General features: G+C 45.2%; 1 protein-coding gene across 1 annotated transcript in view; it reads right to left on the bottom strand.

The window, feature by feature from the left end:
- Window positions 1–22,947, bottom strand: part of Dok5 (docking protein 5) — a 142,727-nt gene that overhangs the window by 18,305 nt on the left and 101,475 nt on the right. The window contains exon 6 of the mRNA XM_034493718.2: window positions 17,285–17,420. Within this exon, the coding sequence (XP_034349609.1) occupies window positions 17,285–17,420 (136 nt within the window). The remainder of the gene's footprint in view (window positions 1–17,284; window positions 17,421–22,947) is intronic.

Here is a 22,947-nt window from a genome sequence, read left to right as displayed (position 1 = left end):
AGATGCTAACCGTTCAGCTAAGTGACAGCAACCAATTTTCTGGAACCCAGGAGACACAGATAATGCCAAACAACTTTCCTGTGATCTTTGTGGGGCAACCACAGGGTGTTTGGTGGTGGTGGTGGTGGGTGTTCAGTGGGTACCCAGGGACACAGAAACCAGCATACCAGCTTTTGATCACTCTCCTCCCTCTGCTGGCTTAGCATTCCGCATAAGGGGCATTATCGGGATCTAGTGCTTTCCAGTGAGAGAACCCACAACCTGCTCTTGATTACCTAAACACACAAGACATCAACATCCACGGTTGGTTTAGTACGAAGGTAAACGAGGCTCATGCTGTTGGGTTAGCCAAGTAGGAAAGTGCCCCCAAGTTGACACTCTGCTCCCGCAAGTGATGGTGTGTACACATAAGGAACCTTGACCCTGTAAAGTGTATTAAGGCACAAACCCCAAGCTTTACCATAGTTCCCACTCTGCTCTTTGCGTTCGAGACAGTCACCGTTCTTAAGGGTACACTCCATCTTTTGCCTGTCATCCTGGACCAAGGAGTCAGGTCCTTGAAGTCACCCACCACTCACTGTGAAGCCCAGTTCTCAGCCTGTGTTTCCTGCGCTGGAAACTTCTAGAAATGGAGATCCCAATGCTACCAGGAAGGCACTTGCTCAGAGACACAGGAAGTGCCCTCCTCACACCTGCTGAAATGAAACACAGTGAGCAGGACCTGGTGATTTGTTGCTGACCAACCCTGGCAGTGAACTCCTGACAGCAAGGCTGAGAACCACAGCACCTTTCTGGCCCTCAGCTCTGGCATCACCAAGAGTTCACCACACCACACCACACATCACACAGAGGTTCACGCTCCTTCTCTGCTGAACTTACAGGAGTCTGCCCCAAAGTGTTCCTCCTTCTCCTGTGACACTGACCACAAAGCAAAGCTCTGTGTCCCCATCTTCACTCTCTACTTAGGAGCTGCTGTGCCTCAGCAGCCTCTGCGAAATGGAACTGGTATCATCCATGATACACAAAGCACCACTTGCGGTGAGCACACAGCTGTAATCCCTGCCCTTGGGAAGCAGAGGCAGTATGTCAGGTTTCGAGCTATCCAGAGCCTCCTAGTAAAGGCCTGTCTCAGATGCCAAGCAAAATGTTTAAATTGTTAGATGGAGATATTGTTAAGAAGCCTTCGAAATCTTTGTGTTTATATCCAGAGAGTGGTACATCGTAGACATTAAGCAGTGGAGAAAGTATTCCTATATTCCCATTGACAGGATAAGCAAACTTATCATCCAGACCCTGGAATATCACTTAGACACCATGGCTGACAAATGGGTCAGGCAGCAAATAGATCTCCAGACAACACAGTCCCCCAGCTACACAGCTCTGATGTTTCTGTGAGCAACAACTACAAATTTATTCATATAAATGAATAGAAGCATAGCCACGCTGCAATAAAACTTTATTCAATACACTTACACTCTAAGCTTTGACCCTGAGCCACAGCGGGGACACCTGAATTTGAACTCTACTGTGTGACTTATTTCTATTTCCCACTGACTATCCCTTGTTAAGTGAGAAATCCTACAGCTAACTTTCATATAGGCCACATGATGCTGTTTTATAAAGCTGACAATGACCTCTAAAAACCCATTCCTCTCTCTCTCTCTCTCTCTCTCTCTCTCTCTCTCTGTGTGTGTGTGTGTGTGTGTGTGTGTGTGTGTGTGTGTGATTGTGTGCACACATACATGTGCACAGATAGAGATTTCTGTGTGGGATTGTGAGGGTGCACATGAAAATGGGGTACTTATGGGTCTTTCTTTTCCTTCGTGTGGTTCTGGACATGACCCTGGGGTCCCACACAGTCTGTTCACCTGCTCTCCTGATGCACTAACTACAACCTTAGCTTCTTCGACCTTCCATTTTGTGTCAGAATCTTAGCATATCACCCTAGTTGGACTCAGACTCCCCCTAACCCATACAGTCCTTGAAAGTATAACCCTCCTGTCTCAGTCCCCCCCCCCAAGTAGGTGAGACTACAGTCCTGTGCCACCAAGCCTGGCCACACCAAGTTTTAGGAGTTTCTAATCAAGAAAGAGTGTGGGAAATGAGATCCATGCAAACAACAGGAAGAGGGAAAGGCACGACTAAGCAGGTATACAATCATAATTTTGCAGTTAGTTAAATTTTACATGCACGTGTTTATGTAAATAATAAACTAAATGGGATTTAAAATCCAGTTCCTAGCTCCAAGGATAGTTGTGAAAACGGAGAAGGAGAGACAGCTTGGGGACTCAGAGCAGAGATCCAGCTGGAACTGCTTTCTCTGGAATGACTACTCTGTCCAACCAAACCGTCCAACTTGGTGTTCTGTGCATAGCTCTGTCCTGTCAGCCCCAGTCTCCAGGAATGAATTCTGCACTCTGAGTTCTGCAGTTCATTCATCCACCTACTGCATGCATTTCTACACTCCAGGCAGGCCCTGCCCTAGGGCTGGAGGCCTGGCTTTGAACAAAAGACTGTTTCTCTGTTCCTCTGTGTCCTAGAGGCAGTTGCAAGCCCAGCTTTGGCCACACCATGGTCTGCGTTCACATTGGCATTGCTTTCTCTACAAAGGGGGGCCATGTTCTCCTCTGAACAGCATTCTCCTTCCTGAGAGCGAAGGTCTCTCAAGCATGCTTTTAAACCTAGTGCCTTTCAGGCTACCAGGCACATAGTAGGCACTTACTAAGGATTAAGTTGATCTTAAATGCTTCATGAATGAACTGATCAAATGTGAACCCTTCCACCATCTGAAGAGAACTGTTTCATCATCTGCACACTGAGCTCTAGGCCAGTGAAGAAACCCTGCCTCAAACAAAGCAATAATAAAACAACCACGATAAATAGCACCTAAGGAATGGTATTCAAGATTGACATCTGATCTCCACCCACCCATATGCTCACACACATGCTATCCAGACACGTAAATACACATGCCCATGAAGGTATACACATTTGCTCACAAAAGAAAGAAGGTGGGAGAAAGAAAAAGAAAGGAGGGAATGAAAAAAGAGAAAAGGAAAAAGGAAGGAAGGAAGGAAGGAAGGAAGGAAGGAAGGAAGGAAGGAGCAAGGGAAGAAGAACAGAAGGAAGGAAAGGAGAGTGGGAGGGAGGAAGAAGGGAGGTGAAGAAGGAAAGGAGGAAGAAAGGGGGAGGGAGGGAGGAAGGGAGGGAGGGAGGGAGGGAGGGAGGGATGGAGGGAGGGAGAAGGGAGGTGAAGAAGGAAAGGAGGAAGAAAGGGGGAGGGAGGGAGGAAGGGAGGGAGGAAGGGAGGGAGGGAGGGAGGGAGGGAGGGAGGGAGGGAGGGAAAAGGGAGGGAAGGAGGTAGGAGGGGAGGAAGAAAAGAAGGAAGGAAAGGGGGGAGGAAGGAAGAAGGGAGGGAGGGAAGGAGAAAGGAAAAGAGGGAGGGAAAGAGGGAGGGAGGGAGGGAGGGAGGGAAGGAGGATTGCTTTCCTGATAAGAAAAATCCTGCAAAGACACAGGACTTGGTGAGCAGGAAGCTGGCTGAGACAAAGCCCCCATTGTGGCTTACAGCTTTGACAAGCAGACTGCTGGTGAAATCCACCATTTGGGGCCAAACTGGCATGTGTAGCTCGCTGCCGTGCACCAGATACACTCCAATGGCTATTTTCCTAGGGAATGAAAGTGAGTCACATCAAGTATTTAGGGCTGTATGAGTCCTCAACTGCACACATAAAACAAAGCCATTGCTCCCTTCGTTTTGGGTAACCGTATGTCTTCTTGCTGAAGAAAGTCCCCACCTGCCCTTCCTAGGAGGCATCATTCGGGACTCGGTGTCCCACGCCTTTTGAAGCAGACCTGCCTGGAACCTGAACCTTGTGTGGGCATTGTGGGGTCAGGGAATAGTGATTTTGGTATCTGTTTTTTTCTTGTGCACCAGCCACCTTTCCAACAGTAGACTTCTATCATTAATTATATATGAGGGCTGGAAGGATGGCTCAGTAGTTGAAAGCAGGAACCACTCTTGGAGAGGACCCAAATTCAGTTCTCAGGTGGCTCACAGCTACCTAGAGCTCCATCTTCTGGGGGTCCAATGCCCTTCTCTGGCTTCTGAAAAGCACCTGCACACATGCCTTCCCACACACACACACACACACCACACAGAGACAAAAGAGAGGGAGAGGAAGAGAGAAAGGGAGAGGGACAGGAAGAGGCAAAAGGGAGGGATGGAAGGAGAGGGAGAGGGATAGAGGAAGGAAGGGAGGGAGGGAGAGGGGAGGAGGGAGAGAGGGAGAAAAAGAAAGAGCATGCACGTGCACGTGCACACACCCCACACTTTAAAAATAAGATAAAATCTTAATAGTTAATATATAAAGCAAAAGACAGGAGGATCAGGAGGCAGCTGACCAGCCAGCCCACCTAATCAGTGAGCTAGTGAAGAGACTTTCAGGAAACAAGGTGATAGCGCCCGAGGAATGACACCCAACCTTGGCCCCCGGCCTTTACATACACACACAGTCACACTAACACTTTCCTTCCATTCTGGAACCATGCTCAGTAGAATCAGATATCCAAACACACACACCAGCGAAGAAGAGGTAACTCGTTTTCACATCTTCACTCTAGGGAGTGGTGGGCTGGCTGCACAGTTGCCTGCAGCAGATGGAGCCTCTGCAGTTGTTTGCTGCTTGGTTGCATTTTTTTATGCAAAGAAGGTGTAAGAGTGCATATCTGTGGAGTCCCTGTTAGGAGCCTGTCCCCGCTTCTGCCTCACAACCAAGACCTTTTCATCAGATGAAATCATACTCTTTCTACCCTTTGATAAAGTTCCACCTCTGTCAAAGAACCAAATCACATGGCCCGTCAGCCAAATTTCCTGTGCTGCCTCTTTCTGTTCAGCACCCCTGAACAGCTTCAAGCTTTAAGCAGAGAATCTGTTTCCTGGCCCAGCTCCCACCAGTTTGTGTAAGAAAAAGAGTCTCCAGAATAGAGAACATTTGCAGAATCTCCTGCCAGAGTGTTACACATGCCAGGTCACATGACCTACACAACCAATCACAACAGACACCCATGTGACGTTGGAGAAGCCAATGACAGGCCAGTCACATAGGGTAGAAATGGCACACTCTATTTCAGATGCACTGACCCATCAGATGCAGAGTCCCTAGGAGGAGAACTAACTTTAGTTACTGGCTTCTGAATCTTGGTGCCAACCTTGGGTTTTTAGACCAGGCTATTCTTGATCTGGGGATGTAGGCGTCCATGCAAGCCTTTGCATGTATTGTAGGATGTTAATGTCCCAGGACCCTCTCTCCCCTGGCTGCGCTTTGAATCACAAATGTTGACAACCGATATTGACTCCAGTTATTCTGAATTGTCCCCTAGTAAATAAGACAACTACTCAAAGAAAACCCAGAACTTAGAGTAACTGCACATTCCTGATGTCTGCCTGTATCTTACTCACTTGCATCCTATTGTATAGGGAGCGCTTTCCATTGGAGCTGACATTGTGCACACACGAAGCATAGAGCTCCAGGCTAGATTCGATGCTCAGATACCACCGTCTTGAAAATCCTAATATCTTAATTCCCAAGGCCCTTCATTTTCGTTTTGAGCCTATTCAATACCTGGCCAACTTTATTCTTCTTTTTGCATATGTGCATGCATGTTCTCATGTGTGTGGCCACATACGTATATATGTGCACTTGCACGTGAAAGCCCACAGTTGACATCGAATGGCTTCCTTGGCCACCTTGATATTGAGGCATAGTCTTTCAGAGAATATGGAGCTTGACAATTCTGTGTAGTCTAGCTAGATAGGCCAGCATGCTCCAGGATCCTCGTCTCTACCTCCTGTGCACTGAGGTCCCAGGTAGGCCATCATGCCTGTCTGGCTTTTAGCTGGGTTCTGGCCATCTGAAGTAAAGTCCTTATGCTCACGTGGTTGGGCCACCTCCTCGGCCTAGCCCACTGCATTTTAAATATATTTTAAACATTTATTTCTTTTATATGTGTGAATGCTTTGCTTGCATGTATGTCTGTACACCACATGTGTCCCTGGTGCCTGGGGAGATCAATTAGGGCATCAGATCCCTAAAAAGATGGTTGTGAGCCACCATGTGAGTTCTGGGAATTGAACTCACGTCCTCTGGAAGAGGATGTGATCTTAAGCATTGAGCCATCTCTCCACTACCACCCCAACCCTTTTTCTCGCTGGAATCAACTCTCAAAAGTATTTCCACTTATAAAACAATGTCTGCAGTCAGCATTTTGATGAGACCTAGCAAAGCCTTTAGAAGCTTATCACACAGGCGTTAAAAGCTACAAAAGCCCCATTTCTCTCCCAAAGGAGCGTGTCCAGCTGACTGCAGTCCTTGATCAAACTACTGTTCACATACACACACACACACACACACACACACACACACACACACACACACAAACTAATTGTTCCCCCTTAAAAAAGGGTTGTAAATTTGAATGAGGGGCCATGCCTGTTGCTTATGTGAACAAGAGATCCAGGTTATGGAAACAGTAATAAATAATAGGAATAGTGAAAGATCATTCACCATTTCAGTGATATGTAAAGGTACTGTCAAGTCTCAGCTCAGACAGGCCCAGGATTCATCAGATGCTCTTATTTTGTAAAATGTAGCAATCTCTGTTTCTTATGGATTTCACCAGAATAAACACTAGAAACAATTCTAATAAAAATAGTATTATCTCGGACAATAGCTGGCAAACCAAACAAAAGCTGGCCTGCATATGTCAGCTCACAAAACCCTCTGCACGGACCTCAGCAAGCTTAACCTGGTCCCTGGTTCGTCACTTGAGACATCAATCAATGTTTTCTCGATTGCTGTACTGAAGCCAGAAAATAACATTTCACCTTCCAGGATGGTGACATAGTGGAGCAGAACTTGCATTTCATGCTTGGACAGATTGGTAAATACTTGGCTAGAAACCCATTAAGTGGGCGATTTCCAGTTCTGCAGACGCCCTGAACTGGATCACCCCAGAATGTTGAAACCTTAATATCTGATGACAACCATCATAGCTCTACCTCCAAAGACCCTGTCCACAGTATCCTGGCAATCAGCTGCTGGCCGTGGCCCAAAGCTATGCAAGACAAAGCCTTTTCCCACCATAGTGTCCATAAGCTAAAAACTCTTCTGAATGATATTCCTTTCGGTGATGCCTTTGGTGTCTCTCAAGTGACAAATTCTGATTAACTTCTTCAGGGCCTCAGATTTAACTAATGGGTGCTTGAGATGTGTGCTTTTTGCCTTTGGTAAATTCTTAACAGGGGAAATGGGTTGGGAAGGAAGGATTATTAAATAAGTACATTTGTATTTAATGCCCAAGAACTATGGTTCAGAGCTGGACTCAGGTCAAGGATCTATCTATAGTCTGCAAGAGAAACTCCAGTACCCTAAGAATAGATTCTACATGTTCCACTTTAAAGGGGACAACTAGATGGGGCAGTGGGTAAAGGGGCTTGCTGTAAAACCTGCTGACCAGAGTCTGTTCCCTGGGATCCACATGGTAAGGGGAGAAACCCTCCTCCTGTAACTTGACCTCCACAGGAATGCTGTGGCAACTGCATTCCCCAAACACGATAAATTAATTAGTTTAATTTAAAATAAAGTGAAAGGGGGGAATGAGGGGCTATACAGAAGAGATGGCAGCAAGAGAGTCAACTTACTGCTCTTGAAACATGAGATATTGACGATCTGGCCCTTTGGAGAGGTTTGCAAAGTAATCTTTATTGCTGGTGTCTCGAAATAAATTAAGAACTGCAAGGATTAATGTTTACTGTGTCCTCACCACCACTGGCATCCTGAGCTTGGCCCTGATTGAGATTAGAAAAGCCATACTACTGGACATTGTCTAGGTGGTCTACCCAATATACCCACAGGCCTCTGCCCTCAAGAGAACAAGCTCAAAGAGCAAGAGTTGAGGATACACCCCAGAGCTTGTCCTATCACCCCCAGGCCTCCAAGATGGCACCTGCTCATGGAGCACTCCTCAAGCACTGAGAGTCAGTTTTGAGTCTATGAAGCTATACTCCGCTGGTAACAGTGTTTCTTTTGCCAGAGAAGTATAGCTGTGAGCCAGACAGGAACTCTGTGATGGACACATACAGCTGTGGAACAAGGGAACCTCCAATTGAAGCATACCACTGTGTGTGTTCCTTAGGAGGCTCTGAGGGCTGAAAAGGACGAGCTCCCACAAGGCAGGCTTTATCTACAACAAGAGTCACAGCGAATTCAAGTAAGGCCCATAAGATTCATCAGCATCTAGCATATCTGAATTAACAAACTGCTCTGTCTTAAATGTTTAATTTTTAAAAATTCATTCATTTTTAAATTTTGTGTATATGAGTGTTTACCTGCATGTGTGTATATGCACTGTGTGTGCAGTACCGACAAAGGCCAGAAGAGGGCATAAGATCCCCTGGAATTAGAGTTTCAGAAGGTTGTGGGACAGGGAACCGAGCCCAGGTCCTCTCCAAGAGCAACAGTGTTCTTAATTATCTCTATAGTTCCTTAAACGTTTATTTTTAAACATGAGGTAATTCCACATAATTGCTAATTTCTAAGGAATTCGCATTGAACTTGTGTGTCCCGATTTTGATTTTTTTTTTTTTTAACTTTAGCCAAGTGTGCACACAACAGGGCCTCATGAGGATGCTGGAAATCGTGGTCACTAAGTTTAAATCATGGTTCCATCACTCCCAAGATGTGAGTCCACACATCAACACCCCTGAGACCTAACAGTGGCTGATACCGCCCATATCTGTGGCCATTGGCCATGCTGAAGATCAAATGGTAATAGATGTCTAATCCTCAGAACAGTTCCTCACACACAGTACAGTCTCAATAAATGTCACATACTCTACCCTTCCCACCAGAAGTCAAGAAGTGAAGCTAACACGTGTACCTCCTAAAACTCAGCTCAGGCATAGCTTGCTCCAGGAAGCTGCTCTAGGCCTTTGACAAAGTACCATGCACCCCCTACAATTTCCCTCTAGGTCTTTTATGAATAACATTTCCATTGCCTTTCTGTTGCTGTGATAAAAGAGCACTGACCTGAAGCAATCTGTGGAGAGGAAAGGAGTTATTTGGCTTGTACTTCCAGGTCATGGCCCAGCATTGAGAGAAATCAAGGCAGAAACCATAGAGGAGCACTTCCCGCTGGCTCAGCTACCTGATGATGCTTAGGGAGCTTTCTTCTGCAGCCCGGGACCATCTGCTCTACCCAGTTTACAATGCAGGCTCCATCTCTAACACGTGGAACATTTCTGTTTGTTGAAGCAGTCTCACTATGTAGCTTAGGCTGGTTTCGAACTCACGAGGAACCCCAGGCTGACTCCTGGGCCTCATTCACCAGCCTCCACAGTAATGAGTCACACATGCAAGCCACCACATCCACATATAAATGCAGAAGATTTTTTTTTTAAAGTTTTATGGTCTGTTCTCCTTAAGACATCTCCATCACACTGCTCTGCAGGTAGCTGGCGGAAATTCTAAACAGTTTCTTGTATAATTAGTATGTCAGGATATAAAAAGATTTTAATTTGGAAGAGGAAAGAAAAAAAGGTGATAATTGCTTTAGGCAATGTGTTAAAGTTAACACAGTTAACCAGAATCCATAAATAAAAGAGGTAAATCCGATCTGGGAAGGGGGAGGGAAAGGCACTAAGAGCATGAGAAAGGTGCTCACACCATAAAACCTACGCCTCAACATCTACTTCAGTGTTTGAAATGCTGACCACGCGGATTGTATGAGTTTTTAAAGCTGCCTCACTCCCTATTTGTGTGTGTGTGTGTGTGCATCAAAATGCTTTTACAATTATACCAAACATAAATTGATTTGGTTTCAAGAATTATTAAAGAAATCACTTGAGTTCTCTAAATTCATTAAAAAAAAATAAATTCAGAAATTCCATTTGGCCATAAATCGATCCATTAAACAACAACCACAAAAAAAAAAAAGCATGAAAAAGCATTTCCAGTTCCAGGCTCAAGCCTGTGTGTCATTAGGATTCAGCCTATGTGGGAGAAACCACCATAGGGACTTAATGCCACCCTCAACTGAGTCTACTCTGAGGTCCCTAAAAGGCTCTGCTAAGTAACAGACTACTTCCATCCTGGGACTCACACCTTGAAGGAAATTCTGGAATGATAGGTCTCCTTCTGGCATGAAGAGCGTCCCACGGGCTGCCACTCCTCGTTCCAAAATTAGACTTTAGCACAGACACAGTTCTCAGAGGCAGCAAAAATAGCGAACTGCCGCAGGGAGGTCCCCAGCTGTCCCAGGGGCTCCCTGCTGCTCTCCCATCAAGGCGGCCAGCAGCCAAGTCACGAACCCTGATGCATTAAATCCTAAAACATGAGGATGCGAAAGAATTATGAGGCCCATGGTATCAAAACTCCTCAAAACATCCCCCAAACTTAACCCTGTTTGTATGTGTGCACCTGTAGTCATGTGTGCAAGGGTTTGCGAGTGAGTGTGCAAATGTGCATGCACGCACATGTGCATACAGGTTAGAAGACATTCTCCAGCACTGTCCGCCATTTTTTTTAAGACTCCTTCTTTCATAGGCCTGGACCATGCTAACTACGCTAGGCTGGCTGGCCAACAAGACTTAGGGCTCCACCTGTTTGCCTCCTCGGCAGTAGATTCCAAGCTTGTGCCAGCACACTGGTTTTCTGTGTTTTAATTTGGTTCTAGAGATGGACCTTGGGTCCTCAAACTTGCAAGTCTAGCACTTTGCAGAGTGAGCTGTCTCCCAGACTGCTTCTTATTAATTTATATTATATATGTGAGCAGTTGTTTGGGGGAGGTGCTCTGATACGGAGGGAGACTTGGAAATGAGTCAGACTCGAAAACACTGACCAGCTGGAGCTTTAATACTTCAAGACAGCATAGAGAAGCGTGCAGGAGTTGGAACCAGACAAAACTTCCCAGAATTCCTGGCTCCAATAACATCGAGCCTCCACTGCTGCAGGCAAATGATCTGGTTGGTTTGAACATTTTGAACATTGCTTTTCTCATGTGTACAGCAGGAGGTGGCCGTTTAGTTCTTCCAGGTCAAAACCACGAATGAAGCAGTCTCTTCCAGTGTCGGGCCCAAGGGACCTTGGGACACACTGTCTAACATTATAATCTGTATGACATCATACAACCTAGTAGGTCCTCAGAAGACATTTATGCATGAAGAACTGATTGAGAGGAATGAATGAATGAATGAATGAATGCATCATTATAGTGCTTAGAGAAATCCAAGTACAGCCCCTGACTTTTCTCAGGAGGCTGGATAAACGGCAGTAAGAATATCACTAATGAGCAGAGAACCAAGCAGGGCCTCACAAAATGTGTGGAATTTCTAGCAAACAGAATGAGAAAAGGAGTCAAATCCTTTACAAGTAGAGTGGGAAGCAGACACTAAGGTGACCCTGCTGTCTGCCGTTCCTGAGGTCCATACCCGTGTCACTCTCTCCATGATTGTGGGTAGGGAATGGAATCAGGGGTAGAGAGTATCAGGAAAATGGGGCGGTATTACCACCAGTGGGATTGTGGCATCTACCTTGCAAGAACACTCTATTGCCAAATTTGGTAAGCAAAGTGGCTGCATTAGAGACCCAGGTGACAAAGAGCTGTCACTGCCTCACTGGTAAGTAACCGAGGTTCCATATTGTACTGTACGCCTACAGGAGACAGCATCCCCCAATAACCACGCAACCTTGGGAATCACCCTTTTCCCTTCTCACCTCCAAATGAGATCATTGCCTAACTGACAGCATGCAACACTCTGAGGAGAAACAGAGGCAGAGGGATCCCACTAAGCTAAGCCCAAAGCCCAGACCCACCCAAACAGAGATGGCGCGCATGTGCCCTGGGTTCCACCCAGCACTCCCAATGAACAACCATGTGTGCTGCTTTGTGGCTCCCAAGAGCTGATATCTTGCTATGTAGCGATAGAAAACTATTCACTTACTAATCCAGATTAGAGAGCACCTGACCACAGTGTGGACAGGAAGTCTCCTGGCTGAGTGTGACAACCTAAAAAAGCAGGGGGCACTTCAGAAGACAGAGGTACTCACGCCTGTCTGCAGAGGGCGGGCTTGCCTGGCCATTTCCGGGTTTTGCCACCTTGAGCAGTGTAGTCACTGTGGCCTGACCATCTTCACCGTTCCTCATAATACAGAGATTGACAAGTCAGCCTACCTTAATAATCGTTCCCACCATCCAACCCACAGCCTCATCTCAATGAACTCTGGGATTCAGGACCACTGAGATGATCCAGCCAAGGCTATGGCCTCTGACTAGAGTGGACCCTGCTGGCTCCATTGTGGATGCAGTTGCTGGGGCTTTACAGCGGCAACAGGTGTTCAGAGAGCTTGGATTTCCTAACAAAGAGGCTAAGGCTACAGGGATTGTCACCACCTCTGCCAGTTACAAGGCTGGCTACTGCAGAAGACAGCCAGTAGGAGGGCAAATGTCCTCTCTAGGAGAGAATAGGGTTGGGTTCTGTGTGACTGCAACCTTAGGCACAGGAAACCAAAACACTATCCCCAGGGCAGGTGCGTTCTCCTCTGTTCCCCTGGATCATGGAACATCTTTGTTCCCCTAATTGGACTCAGATTAAAATACACTAGTGTTTGCCTTCCCACAATCCCCGGCTTAACTGCCACGTCACTCAGATCCCACTTGGTTGCTTTCCTCATTTCACCTGAAACAGGACACACCCCCTGAAAGCCCCACGTCCCTTCCTGGAACTCGCAGAGCGCACAGCAAATTAAGGGCAAATGACATTATTTTTCTAGTTAAATTTTCAGAGCGATGATTGGATGCATCACTCATACCCCTGATTAATTATAGGAGAAATAATGAGGAGGTAGAAAATGAGAAGGCATGCACACCGTCATCCCCGTCCACCTTTCCAAGACCGATTCGTGCTAATTAAGACTTTTCAAATAAGGGGAGCTCACCAAAATTTCCTTAGGACCTGACAAGCGTCTAATGGGAAAGCAGGTAAGTCAGGAGCACCCCCATCCCCACCCTCAGGCCAGGGGCAACGCTCAGCCTGCAGTGCTGTCTGTTTCTCCCTCTGCCATTTATTCTTTCACCGCCCACTGAATTATCCTTACTGCCACACATAGAAAGTATAAGGACAAAGAGATATACCATGAGCCCATATTGCCAATAGAAAGTTTTGTTGGAAGGCCATCTGGGGTGAAAAAAAATCAAATCTTTCAAAGAATTCAGTCTTTGGTTGAATGTTGGAACTTCAAGCAGTTGCCAGTGCCAACAGATTGAGCACTGTACTGAACCACGATTTTAAGGTTTTTTATTTTATTTTATTTTATTTTATTTTATTTTATTTTATTTCCTGTGTACAAGGTTTTCTCCTGTAGGTGCACTGGTAAACCATTTGCATTTCTGATGCCCACAGAGTCCAGAAGAGGACATCAAATCCCTTGGAACTGGAGTTACAGATGGTTGTGACCACACTCCGGGTGCTGGGAACTGAAACTAGGTACTCTGGAAGAGCAGTTGATACTGTTAACTGCCAAGCCTATGTCCATCCCCTTAAGTATACCTTTAAAAATTAATGGAATGACTACATATAGTAAATATATGTATATATATTGAATGCATCAATATATATATATATATATATATATATATATGTATTTACTAAAAAAAACCCACTATATAGTGTAGAACGATATAACCATGAAACAGATGCTTGCTATATGAATACATGGATGTTATATAAGACTTTTTCAAAAAAGATAGCTATGGTTCAGTGTAATGGCTCAGCAAACACTTGTTATAGAAAATGCATGAGAACTTGAGCTTGAATCCCCAGACTGAACGTAAAGTTGAGTGTAGTAGTAGCATCTGCTTGTCATCCCCAGCATTCTCACAAAGATATGAAGTATGCATCCACCAACAAGGAACCCCACCTCGAGCAAGGTGGAAAGGGAAGACCGATGATCAAGGTTGTTTGCTTACTAAAGGCTAACTTTAAGTCATGTGTCCGATACAATTCCACTTGTTATACACTGACAGGTTAAAATACCAGAAGCGACACACTGAGAAATTGACAATGGGTATCTTGCTGTGTGGCAGAAGCAAAAAGCACTTGCTGTCTCTGGTCAATGTTCCTTTGTCCAAAGCACTTCAATGATGTGTGGACTTTGTGGTGAACATGGCTCTTCTCATAGCGCCCTACAGTTGTCTGTGATCTAAATTAGCATATTGCATCACACTCTACTTCTTCTCAGTGCTGATAGACAGACAGACATTCAGACAGACAGACATTCAGACAGACAGACATTCAGACAGACAGACAGACAGACAGACAGACAGACAGACAGACGAATGATGTTAGATGCAGCTGTTGTTGAGATCAGCCTGAACCGATGGATCTGCTCAGCAGAGGCCTGTGTCAAATGTTTTACAAGCCTGTAACTCTCTAGCTTTTTACTACTTTTCTCACTTGGTGAAGCAAAAAACTAGAGCTTAGAAAAGTCTAGAATTTTGATGCACTCCACAAAGCTGCCACAGTGCCACGCTGGTGTTGGAACTAGGTTTGGCTACAAGGTGGCCATCGTAAGCACAAGTGACAGTGACGGCCTGAGTGTGCTTTAGCTGTGTCTACTCCATGGTGTTTAACTTAACGAGGGAGGAGAGGAGAAACAGTGAATGGAAAGAGAGGGAGAGGGTGAGAGAGAAAGATGGAGAGAGAACCACGATAGTGGTTTGTGTCATTATGAAGGTGACAGGTTCTCGATCTGTCACATGAAGGTCCGCGAGCATCCACACTGTCAATGCAAGTCTGAGTCTGAATATTAAAAAAAAAAAAAAAAAACAAGTAGATAAGAGACCAGTGCCCCAGCTCAAGACCATCAAGCAAAGAGTGATTCATTCTACTTTTGAACTGTCCAGGCCTCCAACCAGGAGATTTAACACCCCAGAAGGCAAATCTATTTCCTCAAATTACTAATCAAAAATATTAAAATACGGGGCTGGAGAGATGGCTCAATGATTAGGAGCACTGGCTGCTCTCCCAAAGGACCCGGGTTCAATTCCCAGTACCCATGTGGTGGTTCACAGCTGTCTGTAATTCCAGCTCCAGGAGATCTGACACACAGACACACAGGCAAAACACCAATGCATAGAAAATAATTTTTTTAAATATTAAAATACCATCTCATTCAGAAACATCCTCACAGCTACACCAGAATAATGTTTAACCAAATGTCTGGCAAATCATCTCCCCCGTACAAAGTGTCTCTTTCACTCACTTAATTCACATCAGACCTACGGCTTATACGGCCAAACCGCCTCTGAAATGCACCTATGATCATGCATTGGACCCTTGGTCCCACAGATGTAGCTTTCTCCTGGTTCTCTTCCCTCTTTCAACAGTGAGCTCTGGCCCCATGAAGCCTGCCCACAAAACAAAAGTTATACACACAGTTTCAAATCATAATCAAACCCCTCAAATCTTATAATGCCAAAGGAACTCTTTCTGTTTTTATTGTCTCAAAGGCATTTTTTTTTTTATCCTCTGTGTTTCTTTTTAAAGACTTCTTGATATTTGAGTCTGGAGAGATGGCTCAGCAGTTAAGAGGGTGTATGGCTCTTGCAGAGGACTGGAACTCAATTCCTCTCACCCAGCACCTATGTTGGGCTGCTCACAATTGTCTCTAACTCTGTAACTCCAGCTCCAGGGTACCTGGTGCCCTCTCCTGGCATCCATGGGTAACTGCTGAGCTTACATGCAGACACTAGTGCGCACACACACACACACACACACACACACACACACACACACACACAATTTAAAAATAAAAAAAGATCCAGGTTTGGTGATGAACACCTTTAAGCCCAGCACTTGGAAGGCAAAGGCAAGTAGATCTCTCTGAATTCAAGGCCTGACTGGTCTACATGGTGAGTACCCAGGACTTTGTCTTAAAAGACCCAAACAAGACAAATAAAAACCTTAGATTTCTAGAAATCTTTCTTCTCTTTCTATAAGATACTGAAGAATTATAGTAGTCTCTTCCAGTTAGAGCCCCCAACGTCGTGCAAGGCAACAAAAGGGATGTTCCAAACATACGCGTGTGTGTGTGTGTGTGTGTGTGTGTGTGTGTGTGTGTGTGTGTGTCCCAGCATCTTCATAGGATAGCAGATGAGTGGCTATGTGTGCTATCTCAGTCTTTCTTTGGCTCAAACAGCGTTTGTAGTTGAACTGCAGTCCATCCCCACAATCACTCCCTGAACGCTGTCACACACGGACTCAAGTCCTTCATCAGAGCCTGGAATACTTCTCCCCAGTTTCCCCGAGCCTTCTATCATTTGTACATTCTAGCCACATTCGTTGGCCCAGAAGATAAAAACCTCTGATAAAAATATGTGTACACATGCAGACGCCGGCAAGCTGTGTAGTTGAGTCTATAGATATTGACAGACCCTCGTGTCAATGTTAATGTTCGTGAACTGTCACCCGCTGTTCAAGTTTACCAAAAAGTCCCCTCCTCTTCAGTCCTAGGCACATTTATCTCAAATTGTCCTCTAAAACACCTATCCAGTGACCCTTGATTCTCTTGTGGGGAGAAAGAAGCAGCAAGTAGCTCAGGGTATAATGCAATCTTGAGAACAACTAGGCAAACCATTCCCAATAGACAACACTACTGTTTATCCGGGGTGTAAAAATGCCTGAGGTAGGAGCAGAAAGGAAGCCAGACTCTCACCCATCGAGAGGAAATCTCTTCTGGACACCCCGACTGGGAGTTCCCAAGTGATTTCTGTTGTGTGATGTAAGCGGCAGTTTGACGATGCTTCCCTTGTTAGCTCTCAACCAGGCTGCCCCAGGTTTCTCTGCCGATGTTGTAAGCACCTGATGTGATATTTTGCCACCTCTCTGCTGCTTCTCTCTACCTGCCACTTTCTGTTTGGTTTCTCCTTACAAATGCTTGCTACCCTCTTGATAAACTCACTCACTTGAAAGCGAAAACACAGTTGTCAGTGGGCATCCTCCAGGCTGTGCACAATACGTGCAAATATCCACGTGCAATAATTAAAGACAAAGCAGATGGATTCATGTATGGATGGTTTACCAGCTGGTCACACTGAGAAGTCTAAGGGTAGCATTCACCCCACACCCTATGGCGGTAAGTAAAGAAACAAACCAACTGGGTATACATTCCCAGACCACACTCTGTAGTGGTGTGCACTGGACAGAAAGAAGACATTCCAGACATACCATTGAATTTTTCACGCTCTGCAGCAACCGTTCATGCTGCTCTGCTATGGCCAAGGCAGCAGAGTGGACTTTCTGGTAGATGGCCTCACCGTCTCGTGTTTGAAAAATAAATAATCCTTCACCAGTCTCACACATCCTGCAAAGACAAAAACCAAGAATTTTCTGGAAACCCGGCTCACGGAAGGCCGACACACTAAGATTTCACACATTTACTTTTGACACAGGGTCTTGCTATGTAGCCCTTGCTGGCCTAGAACTCTATGTAGCCCACCTTGACCTCGAACTTGCAATGGCTCTGCACGTTTGCCTCCTGAGTGCCGGGATTAAAGGGATGCCAACAGACTTGGCATTGTACCGAGAGCTTGGGACCATTTGCTCTTGATGTAATTATAGCTCATGTGCACACTTACTAAATAAAATTAATAGAGCAAAATGGTCAATGTCTGATTAATTATTGTAACAGTGGGCAGGGGATCAACACTCCTGGCTAATGCGTACTGATGGTTGGTGGGTTTTTTTTTTCTTTTTCTTTTTCTTTTGAAATGGAAGTAGAAGGTAAGTACTATTTCTCTGTTCTCAGGAATAATGCTATTTTTCACCTTCCTATTCCAAAGGGGACCCTGTGGCACTGGTCCCTTCCCCCCCCCCCCCGCCCCCAACCGCCTGCCACTCTAGGAGCAGAAAAATTATCATTCGGGCTGTAAGTTCCAGGGTGAAGAGGGGTTCTGTCTCTCCTGCCAACTGTTCTAACTTTCCCCTGTAGACACTAGCCTTAAGGATTCTTTCATTTCCAAAACCTCAGATCAAATTACGGTCCAGCCTCCGGCCAACATGCTGAATGCAATGCAGCCCATCATTCTTCTTAAGGAGCACTGCCCTGCTGAATTGATGTGTGGGACATGTGGGAAATTCTTTGAGGAAAACAGTGTATATGGGTTTAGTGACTGATGTCAAGCATTGAGAAAATCTACCTCAGACCAAAAAGAATCCAGAAACAAACTGATAAAGGGAGCTGGCAAGGCACCATTAGGCAAGAACAAATATTTTAGTATATTATTTATACTAAATATTTATACAAATGTAGTGTATTATATTTTAGTTATTAAATATATTTCCATATGGATATTTTAATTCAAAAATATTTATTTTATGTGTATTGGTATTTTACTTGCTTGTGGGTGCACCACGTGGCATGCATGCCTGGTGCCCTTGGAGGTCAGAAGAGGGCACTGGTACCCTAGAACTGGAGGTACAGACTGTTATAAGCCACCATGTGGATGGTGCGTATCAACCCGGAGTCCTCTGTAAGAGCAGCCAGTGCCCTTAGCTGCTGAGCTCCGGAACCTACTATCCCTCTCTTACAGAATGTGAATAAAATCACAAGCAGCAACAGTGCAAAGGGCTCTAGTACGTGGATATATATTCAACCATGGTAAGGCTCGTATCTGTCCATCCGCTCCAAAGGATCTGATTCTCTGAAGCCCCCTCTTCCTACCTCAGAACCTCTTGCTGAGAGTGTGAACACTGCCTTACTTACTGTGTAAGTTGTGTTCATGTCTGACAAACTGTGTAACGCAATAAGGAAGCTAAGGAAGTTTCTGGCTCAAGCTGTTGTTGTTTCTGAGTGTTGTCCAGTAGGCACAGTTAATGCCGTAGAACAAGGAAATATATGTCAGTCTAAGTCTTCATAGTTAGCCCAGTACCACAGCTATACGTAGCTATATATAGCTATATATAGGTAGAGCCTAATAATGGCAAATGTTGCTTGTATTAAATGTCATAAATACGGATTTATAAGAAAACGGGAAGGGGTGCTGGGAGAGGGGAGAGTTTCATGTCGATCAGTTAACATCAAGAAGTTAGTTATGAATCAATGAACATCAATGAAGCTGTTATGAGATTTTAATCACTATGTTGTACCCATCCAATAAAGTGCTAAAGATGAGATACAAGACACTCTTCAGTGACGTTTGTTTCATGAAGACAACCATTACCACCGAAAACTCCCCTCTCAGCTCCTTTGCACGTAAGCCACCACAAACCCTTGGTTCTGCTTCCTTCCACAAAGTTCTATCAGGTTTTGTGATTTTTTTTTCACACACCCGCACACACATATTAAGGGGAAGAATTAACCTTAAATGACTCTTTAAGGGGAAGAAGTCACCTACTGTGTCCCCTGTCCCTTGAGAGCAAGAAGGCTCCATCACTCAGAAGCTCCTGTAGTAGGGTGGTTGAGGTGCTCTAGGGGCCTTGAAAGGCTGGGTTTGTTTTGACTAAAACTCCCAGTAGGAAATGTAGTTTCAGTTATTACAGAATCCATGCATCTACTGGTGTGTGGGCTGATCATAGATCAGCCTCTGTGCTAATGCTTCCTTCCTGCTCTTTGTACCTGATGCTCACAGGACAGCCAAGACAACCACGCTCACACGACAATGAAGAATACAATGCTCACGGGACCACGCTCTCTCTACGCCATCACTCATCAACTGGCAAGAGCAACTCTGAAGAAAAAGTGACCCTTTTGGACAATACCTGGATTCTCACTTGTTTATCTTGAGATAAGATGTCTTCATCCCCTTCTGTCCTCCAATTCAATATGTACTCAAGGATGGGTTCAACTGCTGCTCTATCTACAGCCTCCTCCCCCCGAGTGCTAGGTTTATAGGAGTGAGTCATGATGCTGGATTTCAGCAGGTGGTTGGGTGCAAACCCAGGCTTTGTGCATGGTGGGTAAGTTTTCTACAATGCAGCTGGATCCTCAGACCCAATGTCTCCTTTTGAAAAACATAGTACAGATCCTTTCTTTAAATCTTTTAGATGCTGGAGTCAAAAACAAAGGACCAAAGGGTATCAAAATGGCTACGGCATCCAAACTTCATTCTTGGCATGCTTTCATGTCTCTCAGTAAAACAGACCCAGGTTTGAATGTGGGAATTTTCTTGTCTGTTTAGTAAATGATGTGTGTCCTTTAGTTGTACCACGTGGCCCGCACAGCGGGGAACTGACAAAACCTAGGCTTCTCACACAATTCCCTTCAGGACCTCTTCTAATCTTGGTGCGCAAGCCCTCCCATCCTGCTCGCTTTGTCTGACTGATTGGCTTAGAGCTGTTTCATCAGCACCCTCTCAACATGTTAAAAATGTTGCTATAGGCCTTGACAAAACAGCACAGTGGGGGAAGGGCCCAAGGCAATAAAAAGAAAAACACATCAATCAGACTAATGGCTTTACATAACCCAGCAGGGCAGTGCTGGCTGGTCAGCTCTTCAAAAAAACACAGGAGAAAAACTTCCTCAGGGATTCACGCATGGAGGAGCAGGAAGGGCAACAGAACCAGATGGGTTGGCATCTTTTGACTCCCTTCCTCCTTTCTCTTCACCATTGGTTTTAGCTTGGATGCTCTTGGAAGGATGCTCTTGGAAGGATGCTCTTGGAAGGATGTCTTGTCACAGCTTTATCTCAGAGGGAAGGTGAGGACCACATCCCAGAACAACGTCATGGATGCCAGTCTAACTGAAGATGGTGGGCATGTAACATGTTTGGGGAAGGGCCCTGGACACACACTTGAGATCAGAAGTCGAGCGCCAGACCTCTGCCTGAATTCACACTTGGGCTCAGAAGTGAGTCCAGTCTTGAGGATGGCTTTTGGTCAGAGCATCTTATCACAACATGATGAAAACTAAGGACATCATCGTTTCCATTTCGTGGTAGAAGACAAGGGTTTCGTTTCTCCTGAGCAGGTCTGCATACAAAACCCAGCATTCTATTTGAACTCCTCTGTTCAACATGGTGAAAAGGAGGATGCCCTGCCTGCTTCCCTTTTTCCTCCTTGATAATAAGAAATGAACTGCCCATGAAACAGTCAGACGTTAGAGAATGCTCAGTGGCTTGAACCAAGAATACCAGTCATGAGTATCCAGGAGACATAGGCGCGCCTTTTGTTTTATTTATAGGCTCTTCGGTTAGAAGAAAGTTCAACTTCTGTGTACACTGTGAGCTCACCAGTAAGCATGCATTTAGTGTGAGCTCTTTGAGAAGCTATCACTTATCTTCCTAGTCTGTTCAGATGGCCTCACGCCCCAAGCAAAAACCCTTTCCAGACGTTTAAGGGAAGCATCTGCGCATTGAACTCAAGTTTCTACCTTTCTTGGCATGCCTAAAATTTCATTTTAAATGATGTCAAAGGCCTAAGAGACTCTCTCTTTCTTTCTCTCTCTCTCTCTCTCTCTCTCTCTCTCTCTCTCTCTCTCTCTCTCTCTCGTCAGTAAAGAAAGGCATTCATGTGTGGAAAATTATTTAGCACATCCTGCTGAATGTCTCCTGAGCCTCTCTCACTCCTGCAGAGGTGAGACCCAGGGTATTAATTTAAATCATTCGGAGGCGAGGCAGAGCCTGACACCAAAGCATATGAAGCCAGCAGCCCGCTCCAAACATAAAAAGGGAAGCTCACTGGACACCTGCCACCCTTCTCTGAACAATGGCACTTCTGGAAAGGTTTCATGGGGATGTAGCTGCCCCAAGAATGCTCTGCTAGTTGGATCTTCCCGTGGAAAACTCTGGCCTCTGACAGGTTGATGTGCATAAGTGAGATGTCAGAGCTCCAGAGAAGAAAGAGCAGGCTATAGACAGACTCCTCAGACAAAAGAAGAAACATATCTTTAGGTCTCTGGAATACGTTAATTGTTACTTTTGATTGCCAGGGGGAAATCTTTGTGCAATCACAAGTGTTACAATTTTTATACTTCATCTTCAAATTTCTTCAAGGGAAAAAAATGGCAATAGTGTTGAATCTACTTATCTTGGGAGGTGAAGGGGAGACATATAGGTAGAAGGTCATAGAAGCTTAGCCCCACCCCGCAGCTACCCAGGAAAGGTAGGTGGCTCTGGTTACATGTGCCCAGGGTCCAAAAGAAAAGAGCAAATGGGGGTTCCCAAACTAACTCCAAGCTAAGGGCACACTAGCACAGGGACAGGAGGATATCAAATCAGGAAGCCCTTCCTAACTGACTCGCTGATGGGGGCCTTCCTTGAACATGCCAAGATAGCTTCATAAGGAATGAGGTGCTGACAAGTTTATAGACAATATAGAGGTGCCAACCACCTGTCCACCTGTTACTTCTGCCCTAGAGGATCTGATGCCCTCTTCTGGCCTCTAAAGACATCTACTATACACACAAACACATACATATGCATACATATACTACCATAGAAACACACAAACACACACACACATATACCCTCAGACACAGACACATAGTACCATGGACACACACATGCCCATACATATCACATATACATATTCATATATATGTATATATATACATGTGTGTGTACACATACACATACTACCACAGACACACATATAAACATATACATACTTCCACACACACAAACACACACATCATGTACATGTACACATCACATACTCATACTACCACAAACACGCATATCAACAAAATGACCTTTCTTGGCCCTTTTTTTAACTTAGAACAAGTGAACGCTATGTCGGACACAGGTAGTGGTTTTGAAACTTCACATCTCTTCCCTTTCAAGGCAGCAATCCCAGTAATGCACTCTGTGCCTTGGGAGACATTCCCTGTTCTGTTCCCGTCTTGTGAGCTTTGTAGAGTGTGCTTAGGACAGAGCTGGAGTCATATTGGATAT

Source organism: Arvicanthis niloticus, chromosome 2 (genome assembly GCF_011762505.2).
Source record: "Arvicanthis niloticus isolate mArvNil1 chromosome 2, mArvNil1.pat.X, whole genome shotgun sequence".
Lineage (NCBI taxonomy): Eukaryota > Metazoa > Chordata > Mammalia > Rodentia > Muridae > Arvicanthis > Arvicanthis niloticus.
Note: the sequence above shows the minus strand (reverse complement) of the source record. Positions and strands in the feature narration are given on the sequence as shown.